Source organism: Phascolarctos cinereus, unplaced genomic scaffold (genome assembly GCF_003287225.1).
Source record: "Phascolarctos cinereus isolate Bilbo 61053 unplaced genomic scaffold, phaCin_HiC Scaffold_5;HRSCAF=322, whole genome shotgun sequence".
Taxonomy (NCBI): domain Eukaryota; kingdom Metazoa; phylum Chordata; class Mammalia; order Diprotodontia; family Phascolarctidae; genus Phascolarctos; species Phascolarctos cinereus.
Genome location: NW_027555958.1, coordinates 27,345,786 through 27,366,678, shown reverse-complemented (window position 1 = coordinate 27,366,678; position 20,893 = coordinate 27,345,786). Strand labels below are relative to the sequence as shown.

Here is a 20,893-nt window from a genome sequence, read left to right as displayed (position 1 = left end):
GTGGCCGGAACCAGCTGTACCTACTGAGCTGATCGTTAGATTTTTAATGCAAGTGTTTATATCTCAGAAATTGGCAAATGCTACAAATTAGTTTCATTTATTGTTTTGATGGTCTAGACTGATGGATTTAGTATTTATCATGTAGATTAAATTTATAAGTGTGTTGTGGGTATAGTATTCTCCCTCTAGAGAGCCAGATGTTAAACATCTACAGGCCCACAGCTGCTTCACCCTCTTTTCTGCTACTGGCCTGGTCCCCAAATGCTTTCAGTCAGCCTCTGGAAGAAGAGTGGATACCCCAGCTTTCTTATTCCATTACACAAAGCAGTCATCTATACAACTGCACTCGAGGCCTCAAAACAGAAATATAAACAGAGAACAGCCAGATATTGACTTGTCCTCAAATGGTTTCTATGCCAAAAACATTAGGAGGAGGAAGTAAGCATTTATTAAGCACCCAATGTGTGCCAGGCACTGTACTATCTCGTTTGATCCCTGGGAGGTAGGTGCTGTCATTACCTCCATTTTACATTTGAGGAAACTGAGGCAGACAAAGGTTAAGTGACTTGTCCAGGAATAATAATATTAATAAGAATAGCTGGGGCAGCTAGGTAGCACAGCGGATAGAGCACCGGGCCTGAAGTCAGGAGGACCTGAGTTCAAATCCGGCCTCAGACCAAACACTTGACACTTACTAGCTGTGTGACCCTGGGCAAGTCATTTAACCCCAATTGCCTTAAAAAAAAAAAAGAATAGCTAACATTTATGTAGTGCTTACTACGTGCCAGGCACTGTGCTAAGTGCTTTATAGATATATCTCATTTGATTCTCACAACTCTGGGAGAGAGGTGCTCTTATCATGCCTGTTTTAGAGAGAAGGAAACTGAGGCTCAGACAGGCTAAGTGAACTGCCCAGGGTCACACAGCCAATAAATGTCCCAAGGGGGGATTTGAACTCATGCCTCCCTGACCCCAACTCGCCGACTCACCCAATTCCGGCTGCCTCAGATTCCTGACTTCTACCTTCCATCTCTGACTCTCAGCACGGGTAATGCTCACCTACTTTCTCTGCCTCACAGGAAGGGCCCCACTCATGACTGGAAGTGGGCAGTGGGGGAGGGCGAGGAGCAGGGACATGGGCAGGCCTCCCCAGAGGACAGCAGAAACACCTCCAACTGCAGCTTGTCTGGCTCCAGGTCAACCCAGGTGGCCATTGGGACCCTGGCCAGGAAGCAGCTGGACAGGGCTGGTGGAGGGGGGAGGGGAGGGAGAAAGGGAGGGGAAAGGAGGGGGAGGGGAAAGGGAGAGAGAGAGAGAGGAGAGGGGAAGGGGAAAGAGAAGGGAAGGGGGAGAAGGGGAGAGAGGAGAGGGGGAGGGGCAGACAGGCAGACAGAGACACATAAAGGGAAGAAGGGGAGGGCAGAGACAAAGAGCGCTTCACAACCTCACCTCGTACATGATTGTGTTCAGGTTCTGCTGACCCGAGCTGTGTTTGTTCTTCCCACTCTCTTTCCGCTGCTCTTTGAGGTCAGTAAGTAACTGGAATACCTGGATCAGGGAGGGGGAGAATAAAAAAGTTGTGATGAAGAAATCTGAGGCTTTAAACTAGAAATGATCTCCCCCTGCACCCCCCAAAAAAGAGGCACTGGGATTTAGCAGTGAGCGAGCTCAGAGAACCTCACCTTGATTCAGTCTTACTATATGTGTGACCTTGGGCAAAACAATCTCTCTGGGCCTCAGTTTCTTCATTAATAAAATGGGTAGGATGGACCTCTGGGGTCAGAGGACTGAGCAGTAGTGCTGAAGTCAGGAAGATCTGAGTTCAAATCTGGCCTCAGTTACTAGCTGTGTGACCCTGGGCAAATCACTTCACCCTGTCTGACTCGGTTTCTTTAACTGTAAAATGAGCTGGAGAAGGAAATGGCAAACTCACTGCAGTATCTCTGCCAAGAAAACCCAAGTGGGGTCATGGAGAGTTAAAGACAAAAATTTTTGTCATCATCATTGTTATTATTATATCTATGACTAAGGATCATGTCTGTCACATCCTCCTTTCACTTCCTGATTTCTCATCTGTAAAAAGAGAGATGTGGGCTGCATTGGTCCTATGCCAAGGAAATCACTGGCCGGGGTGTAAATCCAAAGCCAAGCTGAGTGATTCCTGCAGAAGAGGGAAGCCAGATTCTCTTGTGTAAGAAGAAAGCCTGCTACCGATAATGTGGAGGAAAAAACACTCAGAGAAACAGCATGTGGGCAGGTTGGCAAAAATGCTACAGAAACCCCCTGCCCCAATCCCACCCCTGCCCAGGGGGAATGTCCTTGTTTCTCCATAGTCAGGCAAAGTCAGTGCTGTCAAAGGGGGACATCTCACGAGCAAAGAACACAAAACTCTTTCCTGTTTTTGAAAAACCAAATGGCCACAGAGAACAGAGGACAGAGGAAGGGTCAAGGTCTCTGGCTGATGAGGACGTGGCCCCTGTCCATACTGGCTGCCTCAGCAGAGCTCACAGGAAGTGGGCTTGCGTGGGCAGTGAGCGACCTGCCCAAGGCTGGAGTCACATTGTCCCAATCACAGAGACACAGTGCTGGGGCGCCAGCGGGGTTGGCTGAAGGAGAGGTGGGTGGACCAGAAGGGCAGCCTCACCCGCCTTCCCACAGATCCCAAAGAAGTAACAGCTAAGTCCAAACAGACTGGGATGTGGCTGCCTTATTTCACTAGCTAAATATCCCCTCTCCCTCCCCACCCCCCAACCTAATAAATCCCAATACCTCTCATTCCCATATCTGATTTAAGATTTGTAAAGTGTTTTTAAAAATGTATTTAGTATTTTATTTTTCCCCAGTTACATATAAAAACAATTTTTAACATTCATTTTTAAAACTTGAGGGGTTTTTTTTCATCTTTATAAGGAAAATATTATGCTAACTGTGATTTTATGGATATGGCTTTATTTTTTGTGTAAATTTTAAAAATTTATTTCAAACTTAATTACAAAACGAGAAAAGAAAGAAAAGAAATATTACCATGTACATAGCAGAACGTGAGAGGATTCAATATAAAATAATAAATTTCGATTTCAAGAAAACCTATATAATAAATACAACACATTGTTTTCAAAGCTGCCCAGTCTTTCTTTGCTTCTTTGTGGGTTTTCTTTTATTGTCTGCTGTCCACTTCTCATTTTATTTTTCCTGCTCCTGACCCCCAACCCCCATCCTAAAGAAGGCTCCAATTAAGTATAGATACATATACCCATACATAGATATCTATAAACATACACATATACGTAAGCCCAGACTACACTTATTTTCTCCCATCATCTGTTTCTCTGGAGATGGTTGGCAGCTTCCTTCATAAGCCCAAGCCTTCCCATGTTTTTCTAAATCAACCAACTCATCATTTCCTATACCACGGCAATATTCAACCCAATCCCATCCTACCTGAGAGACTGTCTACCAAAGTTTTCCCCAACTTTCCCCATTCCTTCTTTTCTTGGCTCCACAGGTTTCATTTATACAAGAAAATTTTAATTTAAAGTAATCGAAATTATCCATTTTACACTTCAACAATGTCTCACCTTATTATATAGTTTAAGGTCTGATGCTGCTGAATCTACTTCCTTTATATCTTTTCTCTCTGGTTTCTATGAAGTTCCTGACCTTTTGTTCTTCCAAATGAACTTTGTTATTATTTTTTCTAACTCAATAAGAAATTTTTCAGTAATTTAATTGGGATGACATTGAATAACTAGATTAGTTGGGTAAAATTGTCATTTTTAAAATTAGCTTGGTGATACCTACCCAGGAACAATAAATATTACTTCAGTTATTTAGATCTGACTTTATTTGTATAAAAAGTGTTTCATATTTATGTTCATACAGTTCCTGAATCTGTTTTTGGCAAGTATAGGCTCAGGCATTTTATACTGCCTAGTTATTTTAAGTAGTCTTAAACAATATTAAGTAATACTGCTGATATATAGTATACTTCCTCTATTTTTCTCTTTTGATAAAATCTATTTTAACTACAACTTTGTCTGAGATCATGATTATTACCCCTGCTTTGTTTACATACTAAACTCTACTCCTGCCCTTCATTTTATCTTTCTGTGTTTCTCTATTTTTATAATGTTTCCTGAAAGCAACATACTGTTGAATTCAAAATTTTAATCTGCTATCCATTTCCGTTTTATGGGTAAATCCGTCCCATTCACATTCTAGCCTACAACTGCTTGTGTATTTTCCTCTTTCCTATTTTTCCTCCCTATCCTTCTCACCTACTGGATATGGCTTTCAATATTTTAATCACAGCACACCTCTGGGCCGAACCGTTGCAAGGATTATTGTCCCCATTTTGCAGAGATGGAAACCAAATCTAATTTAAGGGCCTTGTCTACGGTCACACGGCCAGTAAGTGTCCGAGGCAGGATCCAGACCCAAGTCTCTGGACTCTGAGCCAAGCGCAGGTTTTTCTGGACCATTCCTCCATCACAGAGCTGATCTCACCCCTTTCCTGCTCAAGCTCTGCGTCATCTCTAGATGGCCTAGAAGACCTTCGCCTCTAAATCCTCTGATCCCCACTGCTGTTGTCTGAAGGATTAGGGATTGGGCTGAATGACCTTCGAAGTCACTTCCATCTCTGAGGTTCTAAATGCAAACCCTTATGGGGTTCAGGAGGCACTTAGGGCCAGAAAGCTTGTCAGATAATCCAACCCAGAGCCAATTACCTCATAATTGCTGAGCAGAGCAGCATTGGCATCCTTCCTGCAAAGGAAGCAGAGAAATAAAAAACAGAGTCATAATCCCATCAAGAAAAATAAATGGTCCGACCTCCGGAGCAGGAGGCGGGGCTGCTACACGGCCGCTAAGGTCCTTTCCAATGCCAAAGCTAAGATCTGATGGAACCATGTCCTATTCCCTGACATGAAAGTGGAGGTCAGTGGGCAGAAATGAGAGTCCCCAGGTACCTGGGAGGGGCCTGGGCACAGGAGAGAAGAGAATTGGAACTAAACCAAAGTAGAGAGCAAAGAAGCCTTCAGGACTCAAGTGCAGAATGTTCCAGTACATGGCTCTGAAAAGTCAACCGGTCCAGTAGACACTGGCTAAGCACCTGCTCCCTCTACAACATGTCAGGCACTGTGCCAGATGTGGGGGGATTTACAACACATACACACACACACACACACACACACACACACACACACACACACACACAAAATGGAACAGCCCCTGCCTTCAAGGAGTTTTCAGTCTACAGAGGGGTGGAAGGGAATCCGGCGTCTACACGAGTAAGTAAAAAGGAGGTAGTTTGATGAGGGAGAAAACATTTTCTATTAGAGTGGCTTCGACTTCAGGCAAGATGGCGAGCCTTAAAGGAAGCTACAGATTCTAGGAGGCAGAGGTGAGAAGGCAGCACCTTCCAGGAAGAGATCACACCACCTAGGCAAAGACGCAGAGGCTGGAAATGGAATATCTTCTTACCTACAGATCGGCCAAAATGCATCTGATGCCAGCAACAGAGGCAGCACAGATGCTGCATCACAGCCTTCATCCCTCTGATGAGTACTTACCCCACAATAAATCAGTCAGTGGTTCGGCAGCTTTGGGGGTCATAGAAGGGCCCAAGCCTCTCCGCTCTTTAATCAAGACACACCAATTTAGGGGTGGCTAAGTGGCAGAGTGAATAGAGCACCGGCCCTGAAGTCAGGAGGACCTGAGTTCAAATCTGGCCTCAGACCAAATACTTGACACTTACTAGCTGTGTGACCCTGGGCAAATCACTTAATCCCGACTGCCTCACAAAAAACAAAAACACCAATTTAACAGACATAGTAAGAAGGTGGCACAGTGGACAGAGCCCTAGGGCTGGAGTCAGGGAGATTCATCTTCCTGAGTTCAAATGTGGCCTCAGACACTTACTAGCTGTGTGGCCCTGGATAAGCCACTTAACCCTGTTTGCCTTAGTTTCCTCATCTGTCAAAGGGATGAGCTGGAGAAGGAAATGGCAAACCACTCCAGTATCTCTGCCAAGAAAACCCCAAATGGGGTTGTGAAGAGTAGGACACGACTGAAATAACTACGCAACAACAAAGAAGGATACAAAAAACAGCAAAAGCCAGTCCCTATCCTCAAGCAGCTTACAATCTAATGGGGGAGACACCGTGCAAACAAATATATACAAAGTCAGCTGTATTCCAGAATAAGATGTAAGAAGACTGCAAAGTGAGGAGGGAGTTGGGTGATAAGCAAAGAGGTTGAGCTTGATGTGTGAATCCTGACTCTATCTCTTACTAGTTATACTTCCAGGTGTGAACGCTGACTCTCTCTCTTACTAGCTATACTTCTAGGTGTGAACACTGACTCTCTCTCTTACTAGCTATACTTCTAGGTGTGAACACTGACACTGTCTCTTACTAGCTATACTTCCAGGTGTGAACACTGACTCTGTCTCTTACTAGCTATACTTCCTTGGGCAAGTCTTTGGGGTTTCAGTTTCCTTGTCTCTAATCCAAGCAGAAGTGGGCAAGCTGTGCTCTGAGGCTGCCTCCAGCTCTATGCTCCAGAACACAGAGCAGGGACAGATTAGTGTGTCTGTAGGGAGGGGAAGAAGCAGAGGGCAGGGTCCAAGTGGAGCCTTCAGGGATCTGGATGCCCAAAGGAGAAAGTATGGAAAATTCAACACAGTCAAAGGAGAGAAAATGATGGCGGTATGTGGCTGGAAGAGACCAAGCTGACCCCTGAGAATCAGGGGAAAAGGAAGGCAGCCAGGGAAGACTGGGTCATATAGGAGAAGGCATACAGGGTACAGAGAGCTGGCCTCACAACCAGGAAGACCCTGGTTTGAGCCCTGCTTCTGGCATACACTTGCTGTGTGACTCTGTACAAAGTACTTAATCTTTCAGGATCTGGACGAATCTCTGACAGCCTAAGCTTCAGAGAAGGTGCCAACCTGCACTAGTGGAGGGACTTTCTTCACCTGGAGGTCCCCTAAACCAATGAAAGCAAAGGTCTAGTCTCTAAGTCTGTATTTTGTATGTATGTACATACAAATACATACTGTAGGATCATAGATTTATAGCTGGAAGGGACCAAAGAGACTGAGTCAAATTCTTCCTCATTTTATAGATAAGGAAACTGAGGCTCAGAAAGGTTAAATGACTTGTGGGAAGAAGTTTACGGTTTCACAGAATTAGAGCTGAAAGGGACCTAGGAGGCCACTAATCCAACCCCTTTCTGTTATAGATGAGGAAGCTGCGGGCCCGCAGAGCTCAAGTGACTTGTCTGAGACCATGCAGGTAGTTTGCTTCAGAACAGTGAGAGACAGAGGCTGCAAAGAGGCAAACTTAGGCTTTGAGCCAGAAAAATTTCCCCAACAATTAGAGCTCAATGGTGTCACGGATCACTCTTCCTTTGGCAAGCTAGGGGAGCCCATGGACCCTGTCTCAGAATAATGTTTTTTAAAGCATTCACATGGAAGGAAATGCTAAATATCAATTAGGGGTTAGTGAAAATAAAGATTTATTTTTTTTCCCATTCAAGTTCATGAGCCCCCAGAAATCTATCCACACACTCCTCAATAATAGCTATTAAAAAGTGGAAACTGCTTGCCTTCTCAATGAGGGGGGAGGGGAGGGAGGGAGAAAATTTGGAACTCAAAAAAATTTTTTTAAAAAGAATGTTAAAATTGTTTTTACATGTAATTGGGGGAAAATAAAATATTAATTAAAAAATAAATTAAAAATGGAATGAGTTTCCTTGGGAGAAAAGTGGGCTTTCTCCCACTGGAAGTCAGACTTGTTCTACATGTTAAAGAAGAAATTTGTTTTCAGGCGTATGTTATATGAGATGGTTCCTGAGCTTCCTTCCAACTCAGAAATTGTGTGATTCTATTCGTGTTGGGATTTCCTGAAATCCAAAGCTGGGAAATGTACAAGGCTGTCACACATGGGGGAGGGGGGGCATGGGGATAACATGTGGATGGTCTTCATGTTCCATCCATCAATATCCCCATCATCTCAAGAGGAAGTATGGAAGGTCCCTAGAATACAAGCCTTGAGGGCAGGGGCTGTTTTATTTTGGTTTTTGTGTTCCCAGAGCCCAACATAATTCCAGGTACAAAGATACCTGATAAAACTTGTGGACTGAGTGACTCCAAGATAATATTTGTTCTGACCAAATAAGCAGTGAACTGGACCACACATGGGTCTAGTGCTTGGCCTTGGGATTCAACATGGCCACAGTATGATCCAAAAATCTATACCAGACCCCACGGGTGCCCCACGGCCTTAGGACCCTAAGGACCAGTCATCATGGTAATACATCACTGCTTTAGCAAATCAAAAGGGAGACATAGAAAGAGCTACCCTCCCCTGCAAATGACCTCATCTCTGATTTATTCTATGAAGTAGATGAATTTCAAAAAAAAAAAACCACTAAAGGAAGAAAAAAGATCTAATTAGTGTCCAGAGTGTCCATCCATCCCAACCTGAAAACTGCTAACCTGATCCCATGGCTTCTTTGCTCATTAAATAATGTAATTCAATTTAATGAAAAGGCAGGGAGTCTTATGGACTGAGGACAGTCTGTGAGCCTTAAAATACTTCTAAATGGATGGCTCTGCTCTAAACTGGGCTTGGCTTGGCTCTCTTCTCCTAGAAACTTCCAGAGGAACAAAAAAAAATGTGTGTGTGTATCTATATATATACATACATACATACATACATGAATATTGTTCTTCATGGAAGAAACCACCACCCAGAATGGTGCAGCAAAAGGAGCAAAATAGATGGTATTATGGGAGGAGTCAGCTCTGAACACAGCCTCAGACACTTACTAACTGTGTGATCTTGGGCAAGTCACTTAACCTCCGTTTCCCTCAGTCTCCTCATCTGTAAAATGAGAATATTAGATTAGACGGTTTTGAAGGCCTTTCTAGCCCTAACTGAAGGAGGAGAAGAAGAAGGAGGAAGAGGAGGAGGAGCAGGAGGAAAAAAGAAGTAGTAGTAGTAGTCGTGTGGCACTTTGAGGTGTTAAAGCACATTTCATCTGATCCTCACAACAACCTGAGGAGGAAGATACTATAAATATCCCCACTTTACAGATGAAGGAAGAAACTGAGGCAGACAGAGATTCAGTGACTTGCCCTGGGTCACACGCTAATAAATGTCATAGGATTTGAACTCGGGGCTTTCTTACTCCAAGTCCAACGTTCTATCCACTGTGCTGCCCAAATCTATGATCTTAGAATGATTTTTTTTTTCCATTTCCCCTCTGACGACGTGCAGCTCTGGAAACGGGGGAATATTCACGTACGTTATGTCTTTTGGTTCTACATGTTACTGTTATCCCTATTTTTCAGATGAATAAACTGAGTCTTGCAAAGGTTAAATGGCTTGCCCGGAGCCACAGAGTGTCTGAGGCTGGATTCGAACCCAAACCTTCCAGACTGCAAGTCCGGCACTTCCCCACATGCCACCCTCTTGCCGTCCACACCAAGATCAATTCAACTGGATTCAGGAGGACTGCTACCTTTTCTGGATCTAATTAACAAGGAGCCAAAATTACCTTTTCATCCATTTCACCAAAGTGGGGGTTGGGGTGGGGACAAGGAGGTAGGAGCCTCGATGGGGGGGGGGGGCTCCGGGTGTTACTGGGTCACAAAGGATAGGTGGTCGGCTGCTCTGGTCAATAACCCTACGTATATCAGCACCAGGCCATAAACAAATACACACAAGAATAAACAAATGTAGTATTTATTAGGCTTGTGGACAAGCTCTGTATACAAGATACACACAGGATGGATGCAAAGTAACCTCGGAGAGGAAGGCATTTAGAGTTGGACAAAGCGGGGGAGGGAGGATGGAGACCACGAAAGGCCTCCTTTGACACTGAACATCTATTAGAAAGTGCTGATGAACGGTACGGTCACTAGGTGGCGCCACAGTGCCAGAGCCCCAGGCCTGGAGTCAGGAAGACTGACTCATCTTCAAATCTGACTGCAGACATTTACTAGCAGTGTGACCCTGGGCCAGTCACTTAACCCTGTCTGCCTCAGTTTCCTCACCTGTCAAATGGGCTGGAGAAGGAAATGGCAAACCTCTCCTGTATCTCTGCCAAGAAAACCCCCAAATGGGGTCACAGAGAGTGGGACAAGACTGAAAACACTAATTAGCAACAACCTGTAAACCGGTGCTATGGAGGCTGAAGGCTCCACCCCCGTCCTATGCTTTTGTCTCTGTATCCCAGGACCTAGCTCAGTGGCACACTTATTAATGCTTGTGGACCAATGGTTCTTCCCAACCAAAGATTCCTAGATCGAGAGTTTGAGGTGACCTCACGGTCTGGCTAGCCCAACCTCACCCCCCAACACCCACAAAAACACTTTACAGATAGGGAAACTAAGGCCCAGAGTGATCGAGTGATTTGCCCCATCCATCAATTAACAAGAGCTCATTTTATTTTGTTAATATTTATTAAGCACTTGTGTTCCTGGGATAGAGAAACAATCTCTGTTCTCAAGGAATGTATAAGCTATCACAGGAGAATGCATTACATCTTCTGTACATGAACAGGATAAATATAAAGACAACAAAGTTGGGGATGGGGGCACCAGCCTGGGGATCAGGAAAGAAAAGAGGCAAAAGGGAGTGTTTGAGTTGTGTCTTGAAGGAGGAGTGGAAATCTTGGGGGTGGAGGACAGAAGGGCATTCTCTGAATGGGGGATGACCAGGGCAAAGACACAGAGGAACAGACAGAAGCCAGTTTGGCTGAACCAACATGTGCATAAAGAGAAATAACATATAACAAGGATGAAAGAATTAGGGAGGCCAAAGCCTCCAAAAGTCTTGAAAAGTGAAATGGAAGAGTTTCCCTTTGATCCTGGAGGTGAGAGGAAACCATGGCGATTTACTGAGTACGACAAAGCCATAAGTGCAGGTGAAGGAAAATCACAGGCTGCAGTGGGGAGATCCAGGTGAGTGGCAAGGAAGGTCTGAACGAATGTGGCGGCTGGGCGGATGTAAGAGACGCCACGGAAATGGAAACCCAAAATGTGACAACTGACTGGACAGATGTGGCACCCAGGAGAGCTGAGGTTATGAACCCAGGATACCAGAAGAACAGTGCTACCTTCCACAGAGATAGGGAAATTTAGTAGAGAATGAGGTTTATGGGGAAAGATAAAGACAAAGACTCCTGTTTTAGACATGTTGGGTTTGCAATGTCACTGGGACATCCGGTTTGAAATGTGCAGAACTGGGGCTTAGAAAGAGATCTCTCTTTGGAGGTATGGAGAGACAAAGCTTTAGTGAGATAGATGGATGGATGGGTGGATGGATGGGTGTAAAGAAAGAGAGAGGAAGGGAGGAAGGAAGGAAGGAAGGAAGGAAGGAAGGAAGGAAGAAAGAAAGAAAGAAAGAAAGAAGAAAGAAGAAAGAAAGAAAGAAAGAAAGAAAGAAGAAAGAAAGAAAGAAGAAAGAAAAAAGAAAGAAAGAGAAGGAAGGAAGGAAGGAAGGAAGAAAGAAGAAAGAAAGAAAGAAAGAAGAAAGAAAGAAAGAAAGAAAGAAAGAAAGAAAGAAAGAAAGAAAGAAAGAAAGAAAGAAAGAAAGAAAGAAAGAAAGAAAGAAAGAAAGAAAGAAAGAAAGAAAGGTCTGAGAATCATCAGCATAAAGATAATAATTAAACCTATGGAAGCTGATGAGGTCACCAAGTAAGAGACCATAGAAAGAGAAGAGGACCAAGAAAGAGCCTTGGTCTACTCCCGCCATTATGGGTCATGACAGACAGGACGAACCTGCAAAGCAGACTGAAAAGGAGAACCAAGACAAACCAGCATCAGAAAGAGTCTAGAGCTGAGAGAGGATCCAGGGAGAAGGGGTGGTCAATACAGCCAAATGCTGGGAAGAGCCAAAGGTTACACTGGTATAAATGTCAGAGGCAAGATTTGAACCCAGGTCCTCGGATTCCAGCTAGGGGGTGCAATGGATAGAACACCCTGCTTGGGGTCAGGAAGGCTCATCCTTCTGAGTTCGAATCTGGCCTCAGGCACCTACCAGCTGTGTGACCCTGAACAAGTTACTTCACCCTGTTTGCCTCAGTTTCCTCATCTGTAAAATGAGTTGGAAAAGGAAATGGCAAACCACTCCTGTGTCTTTGCCAAGAAAACCCCAAAAGAGGTCCAGAGAGGTCTGGAAAAACCTACTGAACAACAAAAAACTGGGATTGGGGAAGTATAGAGTATTTCCTCCCGAATCACACCTCCCCATGGTTCTAGCCAAAGCTGATTCAATTCAAATGAGTGTTTAACAAAACCCTTTATCAGAATAGAAGGCTGAGGGGAATCAATCAATCAATAAACATTTATTAAGTGTCTACTATACACTGTGCTAAGTGCTTAAGAGACAAAAGACAGTCCTTGCCCACAATCTAACGAATTAATCAAGATGAGCCCGAAAAACGGAATGTTGGCCAAATGAGTGTTCATCAGCAGGGTAACGACTAAAGGAACTGTGAGATACAGACACAATGGAATATTATTGCACCAGCAGAAACAGAGAATGGGAAACTGGGAGAAGCATGGGGAGATGCGCACGGACTGACAGAAAGAGAAAGAGGAAAAGAACATACAGTGTGCCCTGAAGAGTGCTGAGTGACCAGTGGGTTGGAACTTGGTGAGGGGAAGAGCTGAAGCATCTGCTTGCTTCAGGTAGGGAGGTGGGCGTTACAGGTACGGAACGTCACATACACTGTCAGACATGGTCATGCTGGTGAGGCTGTGCTTGACTGTTTTTTCTTTCTTTCAAGGGAGGGCTAATTTGGTGGAGTTTGAGGAGACATCTGGAAATGAATAAGACAAAAACATAGTAGGGCGGGTGCTCTGGGCTTAAGTGACTGTGTTCCTAAAAGTGATGCAAGATGGGCATTATAAATAAAATAGAGTTCATCTAGGAAGACTTCCTGGAAGAGGTGAGCTCAACTCTGGTGCACATCAGAAATCTGCATCCTCTTCTTCCTCCCTATGTGTTGACTCATCAAGGCAGACCTCTCTGAAGACAGTTCAGGAGAAGGTATGTTACAACCTACAGCCTTAGTGAGTCAGTCACTATGAGCCTCGGTTTCTCCGCCTGTAAAGCAGGGAGAAAGAAGCTCAACCCACAGCTACCTCAAAAGGGTGTTGCCTACTATGAGATTACAGGGTTAATTTAATTTTTTTTTTTTTGGTGAGGCCATCAGGTTTAAGTGACTTGCCGAGGATCACATGGTAAGTTTCAAGTGTCTAAGGCTTCAAGTGTCTAAGACTCCAAAGCAGGAGACCTATCGACTGCGCCACCTAGCTGCCCTGGGTTAATTTAATTTTAAAAGCACTTTACATACATCAGTTCAGTTGCCCCATGCAAACTCTGTTAAGACAGGTAAATTATCCTCACTTTACAGATAAGAAAACTAAGCCAGAAGCCAAATGACTTGCCCATGGCCACAAAGTGGCTCTTCCCTAGCCTGGTGTTCCACACCACCCACCTACCAACAAAACAGACTGCTGAACTTGAACTCAAGAAGACCTGAGTTCAAATCCCAACTCTGACACTTAGTAGCTGTGTGACCCTGGCAGCCATTTACCAAACTCTTAGGGACTCACCTTCTGCCAATGTAGAATGAGGGGAGTGGCAACCTGTAAGATTCCTCTGGGATCTACAGCTGTGCCCCATCCAGTCTAATCCACCCTCAAACAGAAGTCTCCACTTCGACATCCCTGACTAGGGCTGGTCCAGCCTCTGGTCTAACTAAAACCCTTCAAATCTTGAACCCCTTGGATGGAAAAACTCCATGGCATCCTCATTCTTCTTCTGCCCCTTCTGGGCTCAACAGTCAATGAAGGTGGCTGGGCTGCTTACTTCACTCATTTCACAATCATTTCACAATCATCTCACAAGCTTGTCTAATGAGTCAGAATAGGAATGCTTCTACTCAGCTGGAAAAATAGACCACGGACTGAGGCCTTGAAACCTGACCACCATGTGATGCCTAAGGCTCAGGACTAATGACAGTGACCAGGGAGGGCCCAACCACATGGCCTGGTCAAAGGAGGGAGAGGTCTGCTTTTTTAAGGGAGAGGAGAGACCAAACACCTCCTGGCCCAGCCCAGGGCTGGGGACCTTCCTTAAGACCAGATCCACCAACATGCAAGGATTCTGTTTTCCTGGTAGCTGGATTAGGGTGTTGAGAAAAATAAGGAAACAGTGAAAACAGAAAATCCCCTAGGCAGACACCGAGCTTCCCCGGACATGACACTTCATTTTCTAAATTAGGCAGGGCTTTGGGGTTTTTCCAGAGATGCCAGCGGGCAAGAACTTGACTATGGGGCCAGATTTCCAAAAAGCCACTGACAGGGCAGGATGAAGACACCAGAATCAAAGATTAAGAGCTGGAAGAGACTTTACAGGACACTGAATCTGTCTCCCTCATTTCAGAAAGGGGAAACTGAGGCCCAGGGAGGTTAGCTGACTTGCCCCGCCCAGCTGGTAAGCATCTGAGGCATGATTCAAATCAAGACCTGACCCACTCTACCAAAGGGGTCCTTCCCCCAGTGACATGCACCTAGAGAACACTGACAAGCTAGACACCCCTACTCTAAGAAATAGCAAGACTCTGACAGCACTTTCTCTTTCTTGCTAAGTGAGATAATAATTGATCTGTTTATGGAGCTTATTTATTAACATGCCCCACACTGTTAAGACCCATTCAGATCAGGGTATGTTCTCACACAGGGATGGATCTGTGGTCTCATGGATGTGGACGCTGTATCCCAAAGATACCCAAGCCTCGTCACCCCATGCATCTCCTATAGATGATGCTCAAGGGTCCGCCCAAAACACAGCCTGGGTCCTCCTTGCTGTCTCACGAGCAACCGTCCCACACCGCCAGCTGCCTAGTGGACAGCCTGCAGGCACCGCACATTCAACGCGAAAAGAACTCAGCTCGTCACCTTCCCTCCCAAACCTTCCCCTCTTCCGCACTCTGCCTTCCTGTCAAAGGCCCCTCCATCACCTTGGTGTCCAAACTGACCCCTCAACTGTCCCTCACCCCTCATTTCTAATCAGCTGCCAAACAACTTTGAAAGACGTTAAGAATTCTAATCAAAGCAACAATCCCCATGATTCCAAATGTTGAAACACGCCACCCATCTCCGGACAAAGAGGTGACGGACACAGGCTGCAGAGTGAGATACGAGGTTTTGGGACAGCACCAATGTGGGGATTTGTTTTGCACCACCGTGCCTATTTGTTGCATGGGTTTTGTTTTTCTTTTTCTTTTTTTTCTTTTCCAATGGAAGTAAGAGATGAGAGGGGGAAATACATTTTTGCTATTTTTAATATTAAATTTTTAAAAATATCCATGCTACATTGTACACAGTAACAGCAACATTGTATGATGCATCAACTGTGAATGACTTAGCTCCTCTCAGCAATACAATGACTCAAGACAATGACAAAGGACTCCTGATGAAAAAGGATATCCATTCCCAGAGAAAGAACTGATGGAGTCTGAATGCAGATCAAAGCACACATTAAAATTTTTTTCTTGGTTTTTTTTTTTGGTCTGTGTTCTCTTTTGCAACATGGCTAATATGGAAACGTTTTGCATGACTGCCCATATATAGTCTATATCAAATTGCTTGCCTTCTCTGGGAGAGGAAAGGGAGACAGGGAGGGAGAGAATTTGGAACTCAAAATTTTTTTTAATGTTAAAAATTGTTTATATATGTTAATTGGAAAAAATAAAATATTTAAATATATACATACACACATATATATATATACCTATACACACACACACACACACACACACACACACACACATATATACATATTAGGATCACAGATTTGGAGGTCAAAAGCCATTGTTTTCCACTATACCCCAGACATCTTTATCCCTTGCTCTCACCTACATATATTCCATAATTATGCATATACACACGTGGTACTCTCACATTAGTAATAATAACAACTCCACGATTTCATGGGTTATGGGGAATTCCCAGTATGGAAAACACCCTCCACTGATGCATGAGGACCACTTGCTCTATAACTTTTTGTTTTCTTTGGTTGGACCTGTGGTTTCACTCCCATGGTGGGGTGATAGTGTATTTTCCACCTTGTGGTCTTAGAGAATGGCTTGGGGTTCAGAGATAAGTGTGATGTGACCAGGGTCACAGAGACAGTATGTATGTGACTTAGACCTAAGCAGCTACTCTGAAGCCTGATGCCTTCTATCAGTTACAATAAGCTTCCTCATCTATAAAATGCAGACAATGCTAGCATGGACCTTAGAAGCTGAGATGAAATGGCAAAGTCCTTACGTCACCACGTAAATGTAAGCTGGTGTCATTGTTGCTGACGTTAAAAAGGCAGTATAGCCTGGTGGACTGAGTGAGGGCTGGTCTTATACAACAGAAGGGACGGTCTAGTCTAGGGATGGGGAACCCACAGCCTCGGGGCTACATGTGGCCAAATCCTAACTTGGATTCAGTCAAAGGGGAGGAAAGAAGGCAGATTTTGGCTAATTTTTAAAAAACAAAGCTTAATTTTGAAAAATATCACCCCTCCCAGTAAGGATGGTTTCAGTCTCTGCACGCCTATCCCTAACACCTGGCCTGGTGCTGGGCATACAGTAGCTCATTAATAAGTATTTGCTGACTGGTAGATTTTAGGATGAGGAAATGGAGGCTCAACAGTGAAGTGACAGGTCCAAAGATCTCCCGTCTAGTCTAGGTCAGGGGCAACACGGAGCCCAGTAGACATACTCAGTGCATGCTGATGGCATCACCCTGGGCAGGTCACCAGCCCCCTGGGGGGAGGGGTCCCATAAGATTACATAAAAATGCTAACAAATGAACAAAATTAACCAAGCAGTATTCAATGCCATACCAATCAAACTACCAAAAAATTATTATATAGAGCTAGAAAAAAGAATAACAAGATTCACCTGGAAGACCAAAAGGTCCAGAATATCAAGGCAACTAATGAAAAGAAACGCTAGGGAAAGTGGCCTAGCCGTACCAGATCTCAAATTGTACTATAAAGCAGAATCATCAAAACTACTTGGTACTGGCTAAGAAATAGAGCGGTGGATCGGTGGAATAGGTTAGGTACACAAGGCACAGTAGTCAATGACTACAGTAATCTACTATTGATAAACCCAAAGACCCCAGCTTCTGGGATAAGAACTCACTGTTTGACAAAAACTGCTGGGAAAACTGGAAAAGAGTATGGCAGAAACGAGGCATAGACCCAAATCTTACACCATATACCAAAATAAAGTCCAAATGGGTATACAATTTAGATATAAAGGCTGATATTGTAAGCAAACTGGGAGAACAAGGAATAGTTTACCTGTCAGATTTATGGAGAACAGAAGAATGTATGACCAAACAAGAGACAGAGAACATTATGAAATGCAAAGTGGTTAATTTTGATTACATTAAATTGAAAAGTCTGTGCACCAACAAAGCCAATACATCCAAGATCAGGAGGGAAGCAGAAAACTGGGAAAGAATTTTTACAACCAGTGTCTCTGATAAAGGCCTCATTTCTAAAATATACAGAGAACTGAGTCAAATTTATAAGATACAAGTCATTCCAAAACTGACAAATGGTCAAAGGATATGAACAGGCAGTTTTCAGAGGAAGAAATTAAAGCTATCTATAGTCATAAGAAAAAATGCTCTAAATCACTATGGATTAGATAAATGCAAATCAAAATGACTTTGAGGTATCACATCACACCTATCAGACTGGCCAACAAGACAAAACAGAACAATGATAAATGTTGGAGAAGATGTGGAACACTAATGCATTGTTGGTGGAGTTGTGAACTGATCCAACCATTCTGGAGAGCAATGTGGAACGATGCCCAAAGGGCTATAAAAATGTGCACACCCTTACACCCAGCAATAGCACTTCTAGGTCTGTGTGTCCCGAAGAGATCACACAAATGGGAAAAGGACCCACATGCACAAAAACATTTATAGCAGCTCTTTTTGTGGTGGCAAAGAATTGGAAACTGAGGGAATACCCACTAATTGGGGAAGGGCCAAACAAGTTGTGGTATATGAATGTAATGGAATGCCATTGTGCTATAAGAAATGATGAGCAGGCAGATTTCAGTAAAACCTGGAAAGACAAGAACAGATGCAGAATGAAGTGAGCAGGACCAGGAGAACGTTGTATACTGTTAACAAGCAACAGTGTAAGAATGACTGACTTTGATAGACTTGGCTCTTCTCAGCAATACAAGCATCTAAGACACCTCCACAAGTTGCATGATGGAAGATGCTGTCCACGTGCAGAGAAAGAACCACGGAGTCTGAATGCAGATCGAAGCAGGCTATTTGCTCTTTTTCTTTTTCTGTTGTGTTTTGTTTCCTCTTTGTGGTGGTTCCTCCTATTGGTTCTAATTCTTCTTCACAACATCACTAATGTGAAAGTGTTTAATAGGAACGTATCCCTATAGCCTCTACCAGATTGTGCACCGTCTAGGGGAGGAAGGGGGGAGGGAGGAGGTGAAAATTTTAAAACGCAAAAGCTTATGGAAGTGATTGTTGATAAATCAAAATAAATTAATTTTTAAAAAATTAACCAAGCAGGCACCCGAGACAAAGCCACGGAGCGTGGCACCGCAAAGGGCCGGAGCTGGGCAGTGTCCACACTGGTCTGGGGCGGGGGGTGGGGGGCGCCATGAAGGGCTCCGGGGTTTGGAAGGGAAAGAGGGGGGTGGGAGGCGGGGGCAAAAAAGGAAAAAGCCGGTGTTGCTGAGTCACAAACACGCCCTGCCCCCACCCCAGCACAGCGGCCCACGCGGGGACGGGGACACGGCCGGACACGCACACCCCAGGGACCGTACGCTGCCTTCCTCGGTCTCCCCAGCACTTAACTCAGTGCGGGGCACATAGTAGGAGCTTAATAAACGGGAGAAACGCACACGCACGCAAGCCCAGAAATGCACGCGCACACACGCACAAATGGACGTGTGCACCTACACGCATGCACACACACGCGGACACAATCCACCTTCCTCCCCCAGCCCGGGCCTCCCTCTCCTCCTCCCACGCGCGCGGGCCTGCCCACTCACACTTCCATCTTGGCTCCTCCTCCTCCTCCCCGCTCTCCCACGACCCCGGAATCCGCGTTCCACGCCGAGCTGCAGGCAGCGGGGCGGCCGGAGGCGGGGCAGGGCTCCCGGTTCACGTCACGGAGCCGCCCACCCTCCGCGCGCGCGCGCGCACGCACGCAGGGACCGCCTCCGGATGCACGCCGCGCGCTCACTTGGCTACGAGCCCCCCCCCCTCCCCCGCCTGCAGTGCGCAGCCCCCTAGCTGTGGCCGCGGGGATGGGAGCTCAGGGAGGAAGTAACAGGGGAACGCCTTCGGCCTTCTTGCCTTTGCTACGGGGTCTGCAGACTTGGCTGCATTTTAAAGTGCAAGCTCCATGAGGACAGGGACTGACTCTCTTTTGCTTTCCAAGCCCCTAGTTGGAGCTGAATCAATCCTGCATTGCTTCTAGACCAAGATGCCCGGTGGAACCCGGCACACAGTATCAATCAATTAACATTTATTAAGCGTCTTCCCTGGGCCAGGAGCTGTGCTGAACTGCTAGGGATCATTGTTGTTTGTCCTTCATTCTTGAAGGTGACACCATGACATGCAAGTGACTGGCTTTAAGTGAGGCAGGACTGTGCAGTCACCAGCCTCACTTTCTCCTTCAGAGCCTCTCCATCCAGTGGCAAGATATAGATCAGGACGACCGCAGACGGCCCTGGATGCAGTGGGAGGCCTTGGCCTTTTCAAGCTAAGGTCTTTGCCAGGTCTCAGTTTGACTGAGGCAACACCCGTTCAGTGATTCAGGCTAGGTAAGAAATGAGGCAGAGCATGGCCTCTTTTCACCTAGTCCAAAAAAAAAATCAAACAGAAACAATTGCTATTTACATTCCCTCTGAGAAATCAAGATCCAACAGTGACCAAGTCGGGATTGGGATACAGGAAGAGGCAAAAGACAGTCCCTGCCCTCAAGGAGCTTAGGGTAGCTTCTTATTAAGTGCACATTAGTGGATTGGGCTTCACACTCCAGTACTTTGCACTAGTGGGGGGGGGAGATGGAGATAGTAGGTACTTAATGTTTGTGACCAAGTGTTTATTAAGCACCTAGTTTTCTTGCAGGCCCAAGATACCAAGACAAAGAAGGAAAGCATCCCTACTCTTAATGACTTGGTCGATTAACACTAGAAGGTGGAAAGGAATTGGGTCAGGAAAGAAAGGAGAAAACATTGACTTCAGTGGGGTGGGATGGGCGGGTAGACTTGGATTCAAAGCATGCAAAACACTTCACATACACAATCTCATCCAATGAGGTAGGATGTTATCATCCCTTTTTTACAGATAGGGAAACTGAGGCTCCGGAAGGCTAACCATCTTGCTCAATGTCACAAAGCTATAAGTGTCAGAGGCAAGATTTAAACCCAGGTTTCCTGGCTCCAAATGCAGTGTATTTATAATAGTAATAATAATAACAATAGGGACAGCTGGTGGCACAGTGGATAGAGCGCTAGGTCTGGTGTCAAGACCTGAATTCAAATGCAACCTCAGATGCTTACTAGCTGTGTAATTCTGGGCAAGTCACTGAATCTCTTTCTGCCTCAGTTTCTTTAACTGTAGAAAATACGGATAATAAAATTGCTTGCCTTCTCAATGAGGGAGGTGGGGAGAGAGGGAGAGAATTTGGAACTCCAAATTTTTAAAAATATTGAAAATTGTTTTTACATGTCATTGGGGGAAAAATAATAAATCATAATTAAAAAGAAAAAACAAAATAGGAGTAATAATGGCACTGACCCTGAATGGTTT

The 20,893-nt window shown here is 44.9% G+C and overlaps 1 protein-coding gene across 1 annotated transcript in view; it reads right to left on the bottom strand.

Annotated features, from left to right (window-relative positions):
• Window positions 1–19,286, bottom strand: part of CRCP (CGRP receptor component) — a 48,204-nt gene extending 28,918 nt beyond the window's left edge. Inside the window, exons 1-3 of the mRNA XM_021006999.2 lie at window positions 19,126–19,286; window positions 4,728–4,764; window positions 1,450–1,548 (exon numbers count right to left, since the gene is read on the bottom strand). Coding sequence (XP_020862658.1) covers window positions 1,450–1,548; window positions 4,728–4,764; window positions 19,126–19,133 — 144 coding nt within the window. The 5' untranslated portion in view covers window positions 19,134–19,286. The remainder of the gene's footprint in view (window positions 1–1,449; window positions 1,549–4,727; window positions 4,765–19,125) is intronic.
• Window positions 19,287–20,893: the final 1,607 nt, after the last annotated feature.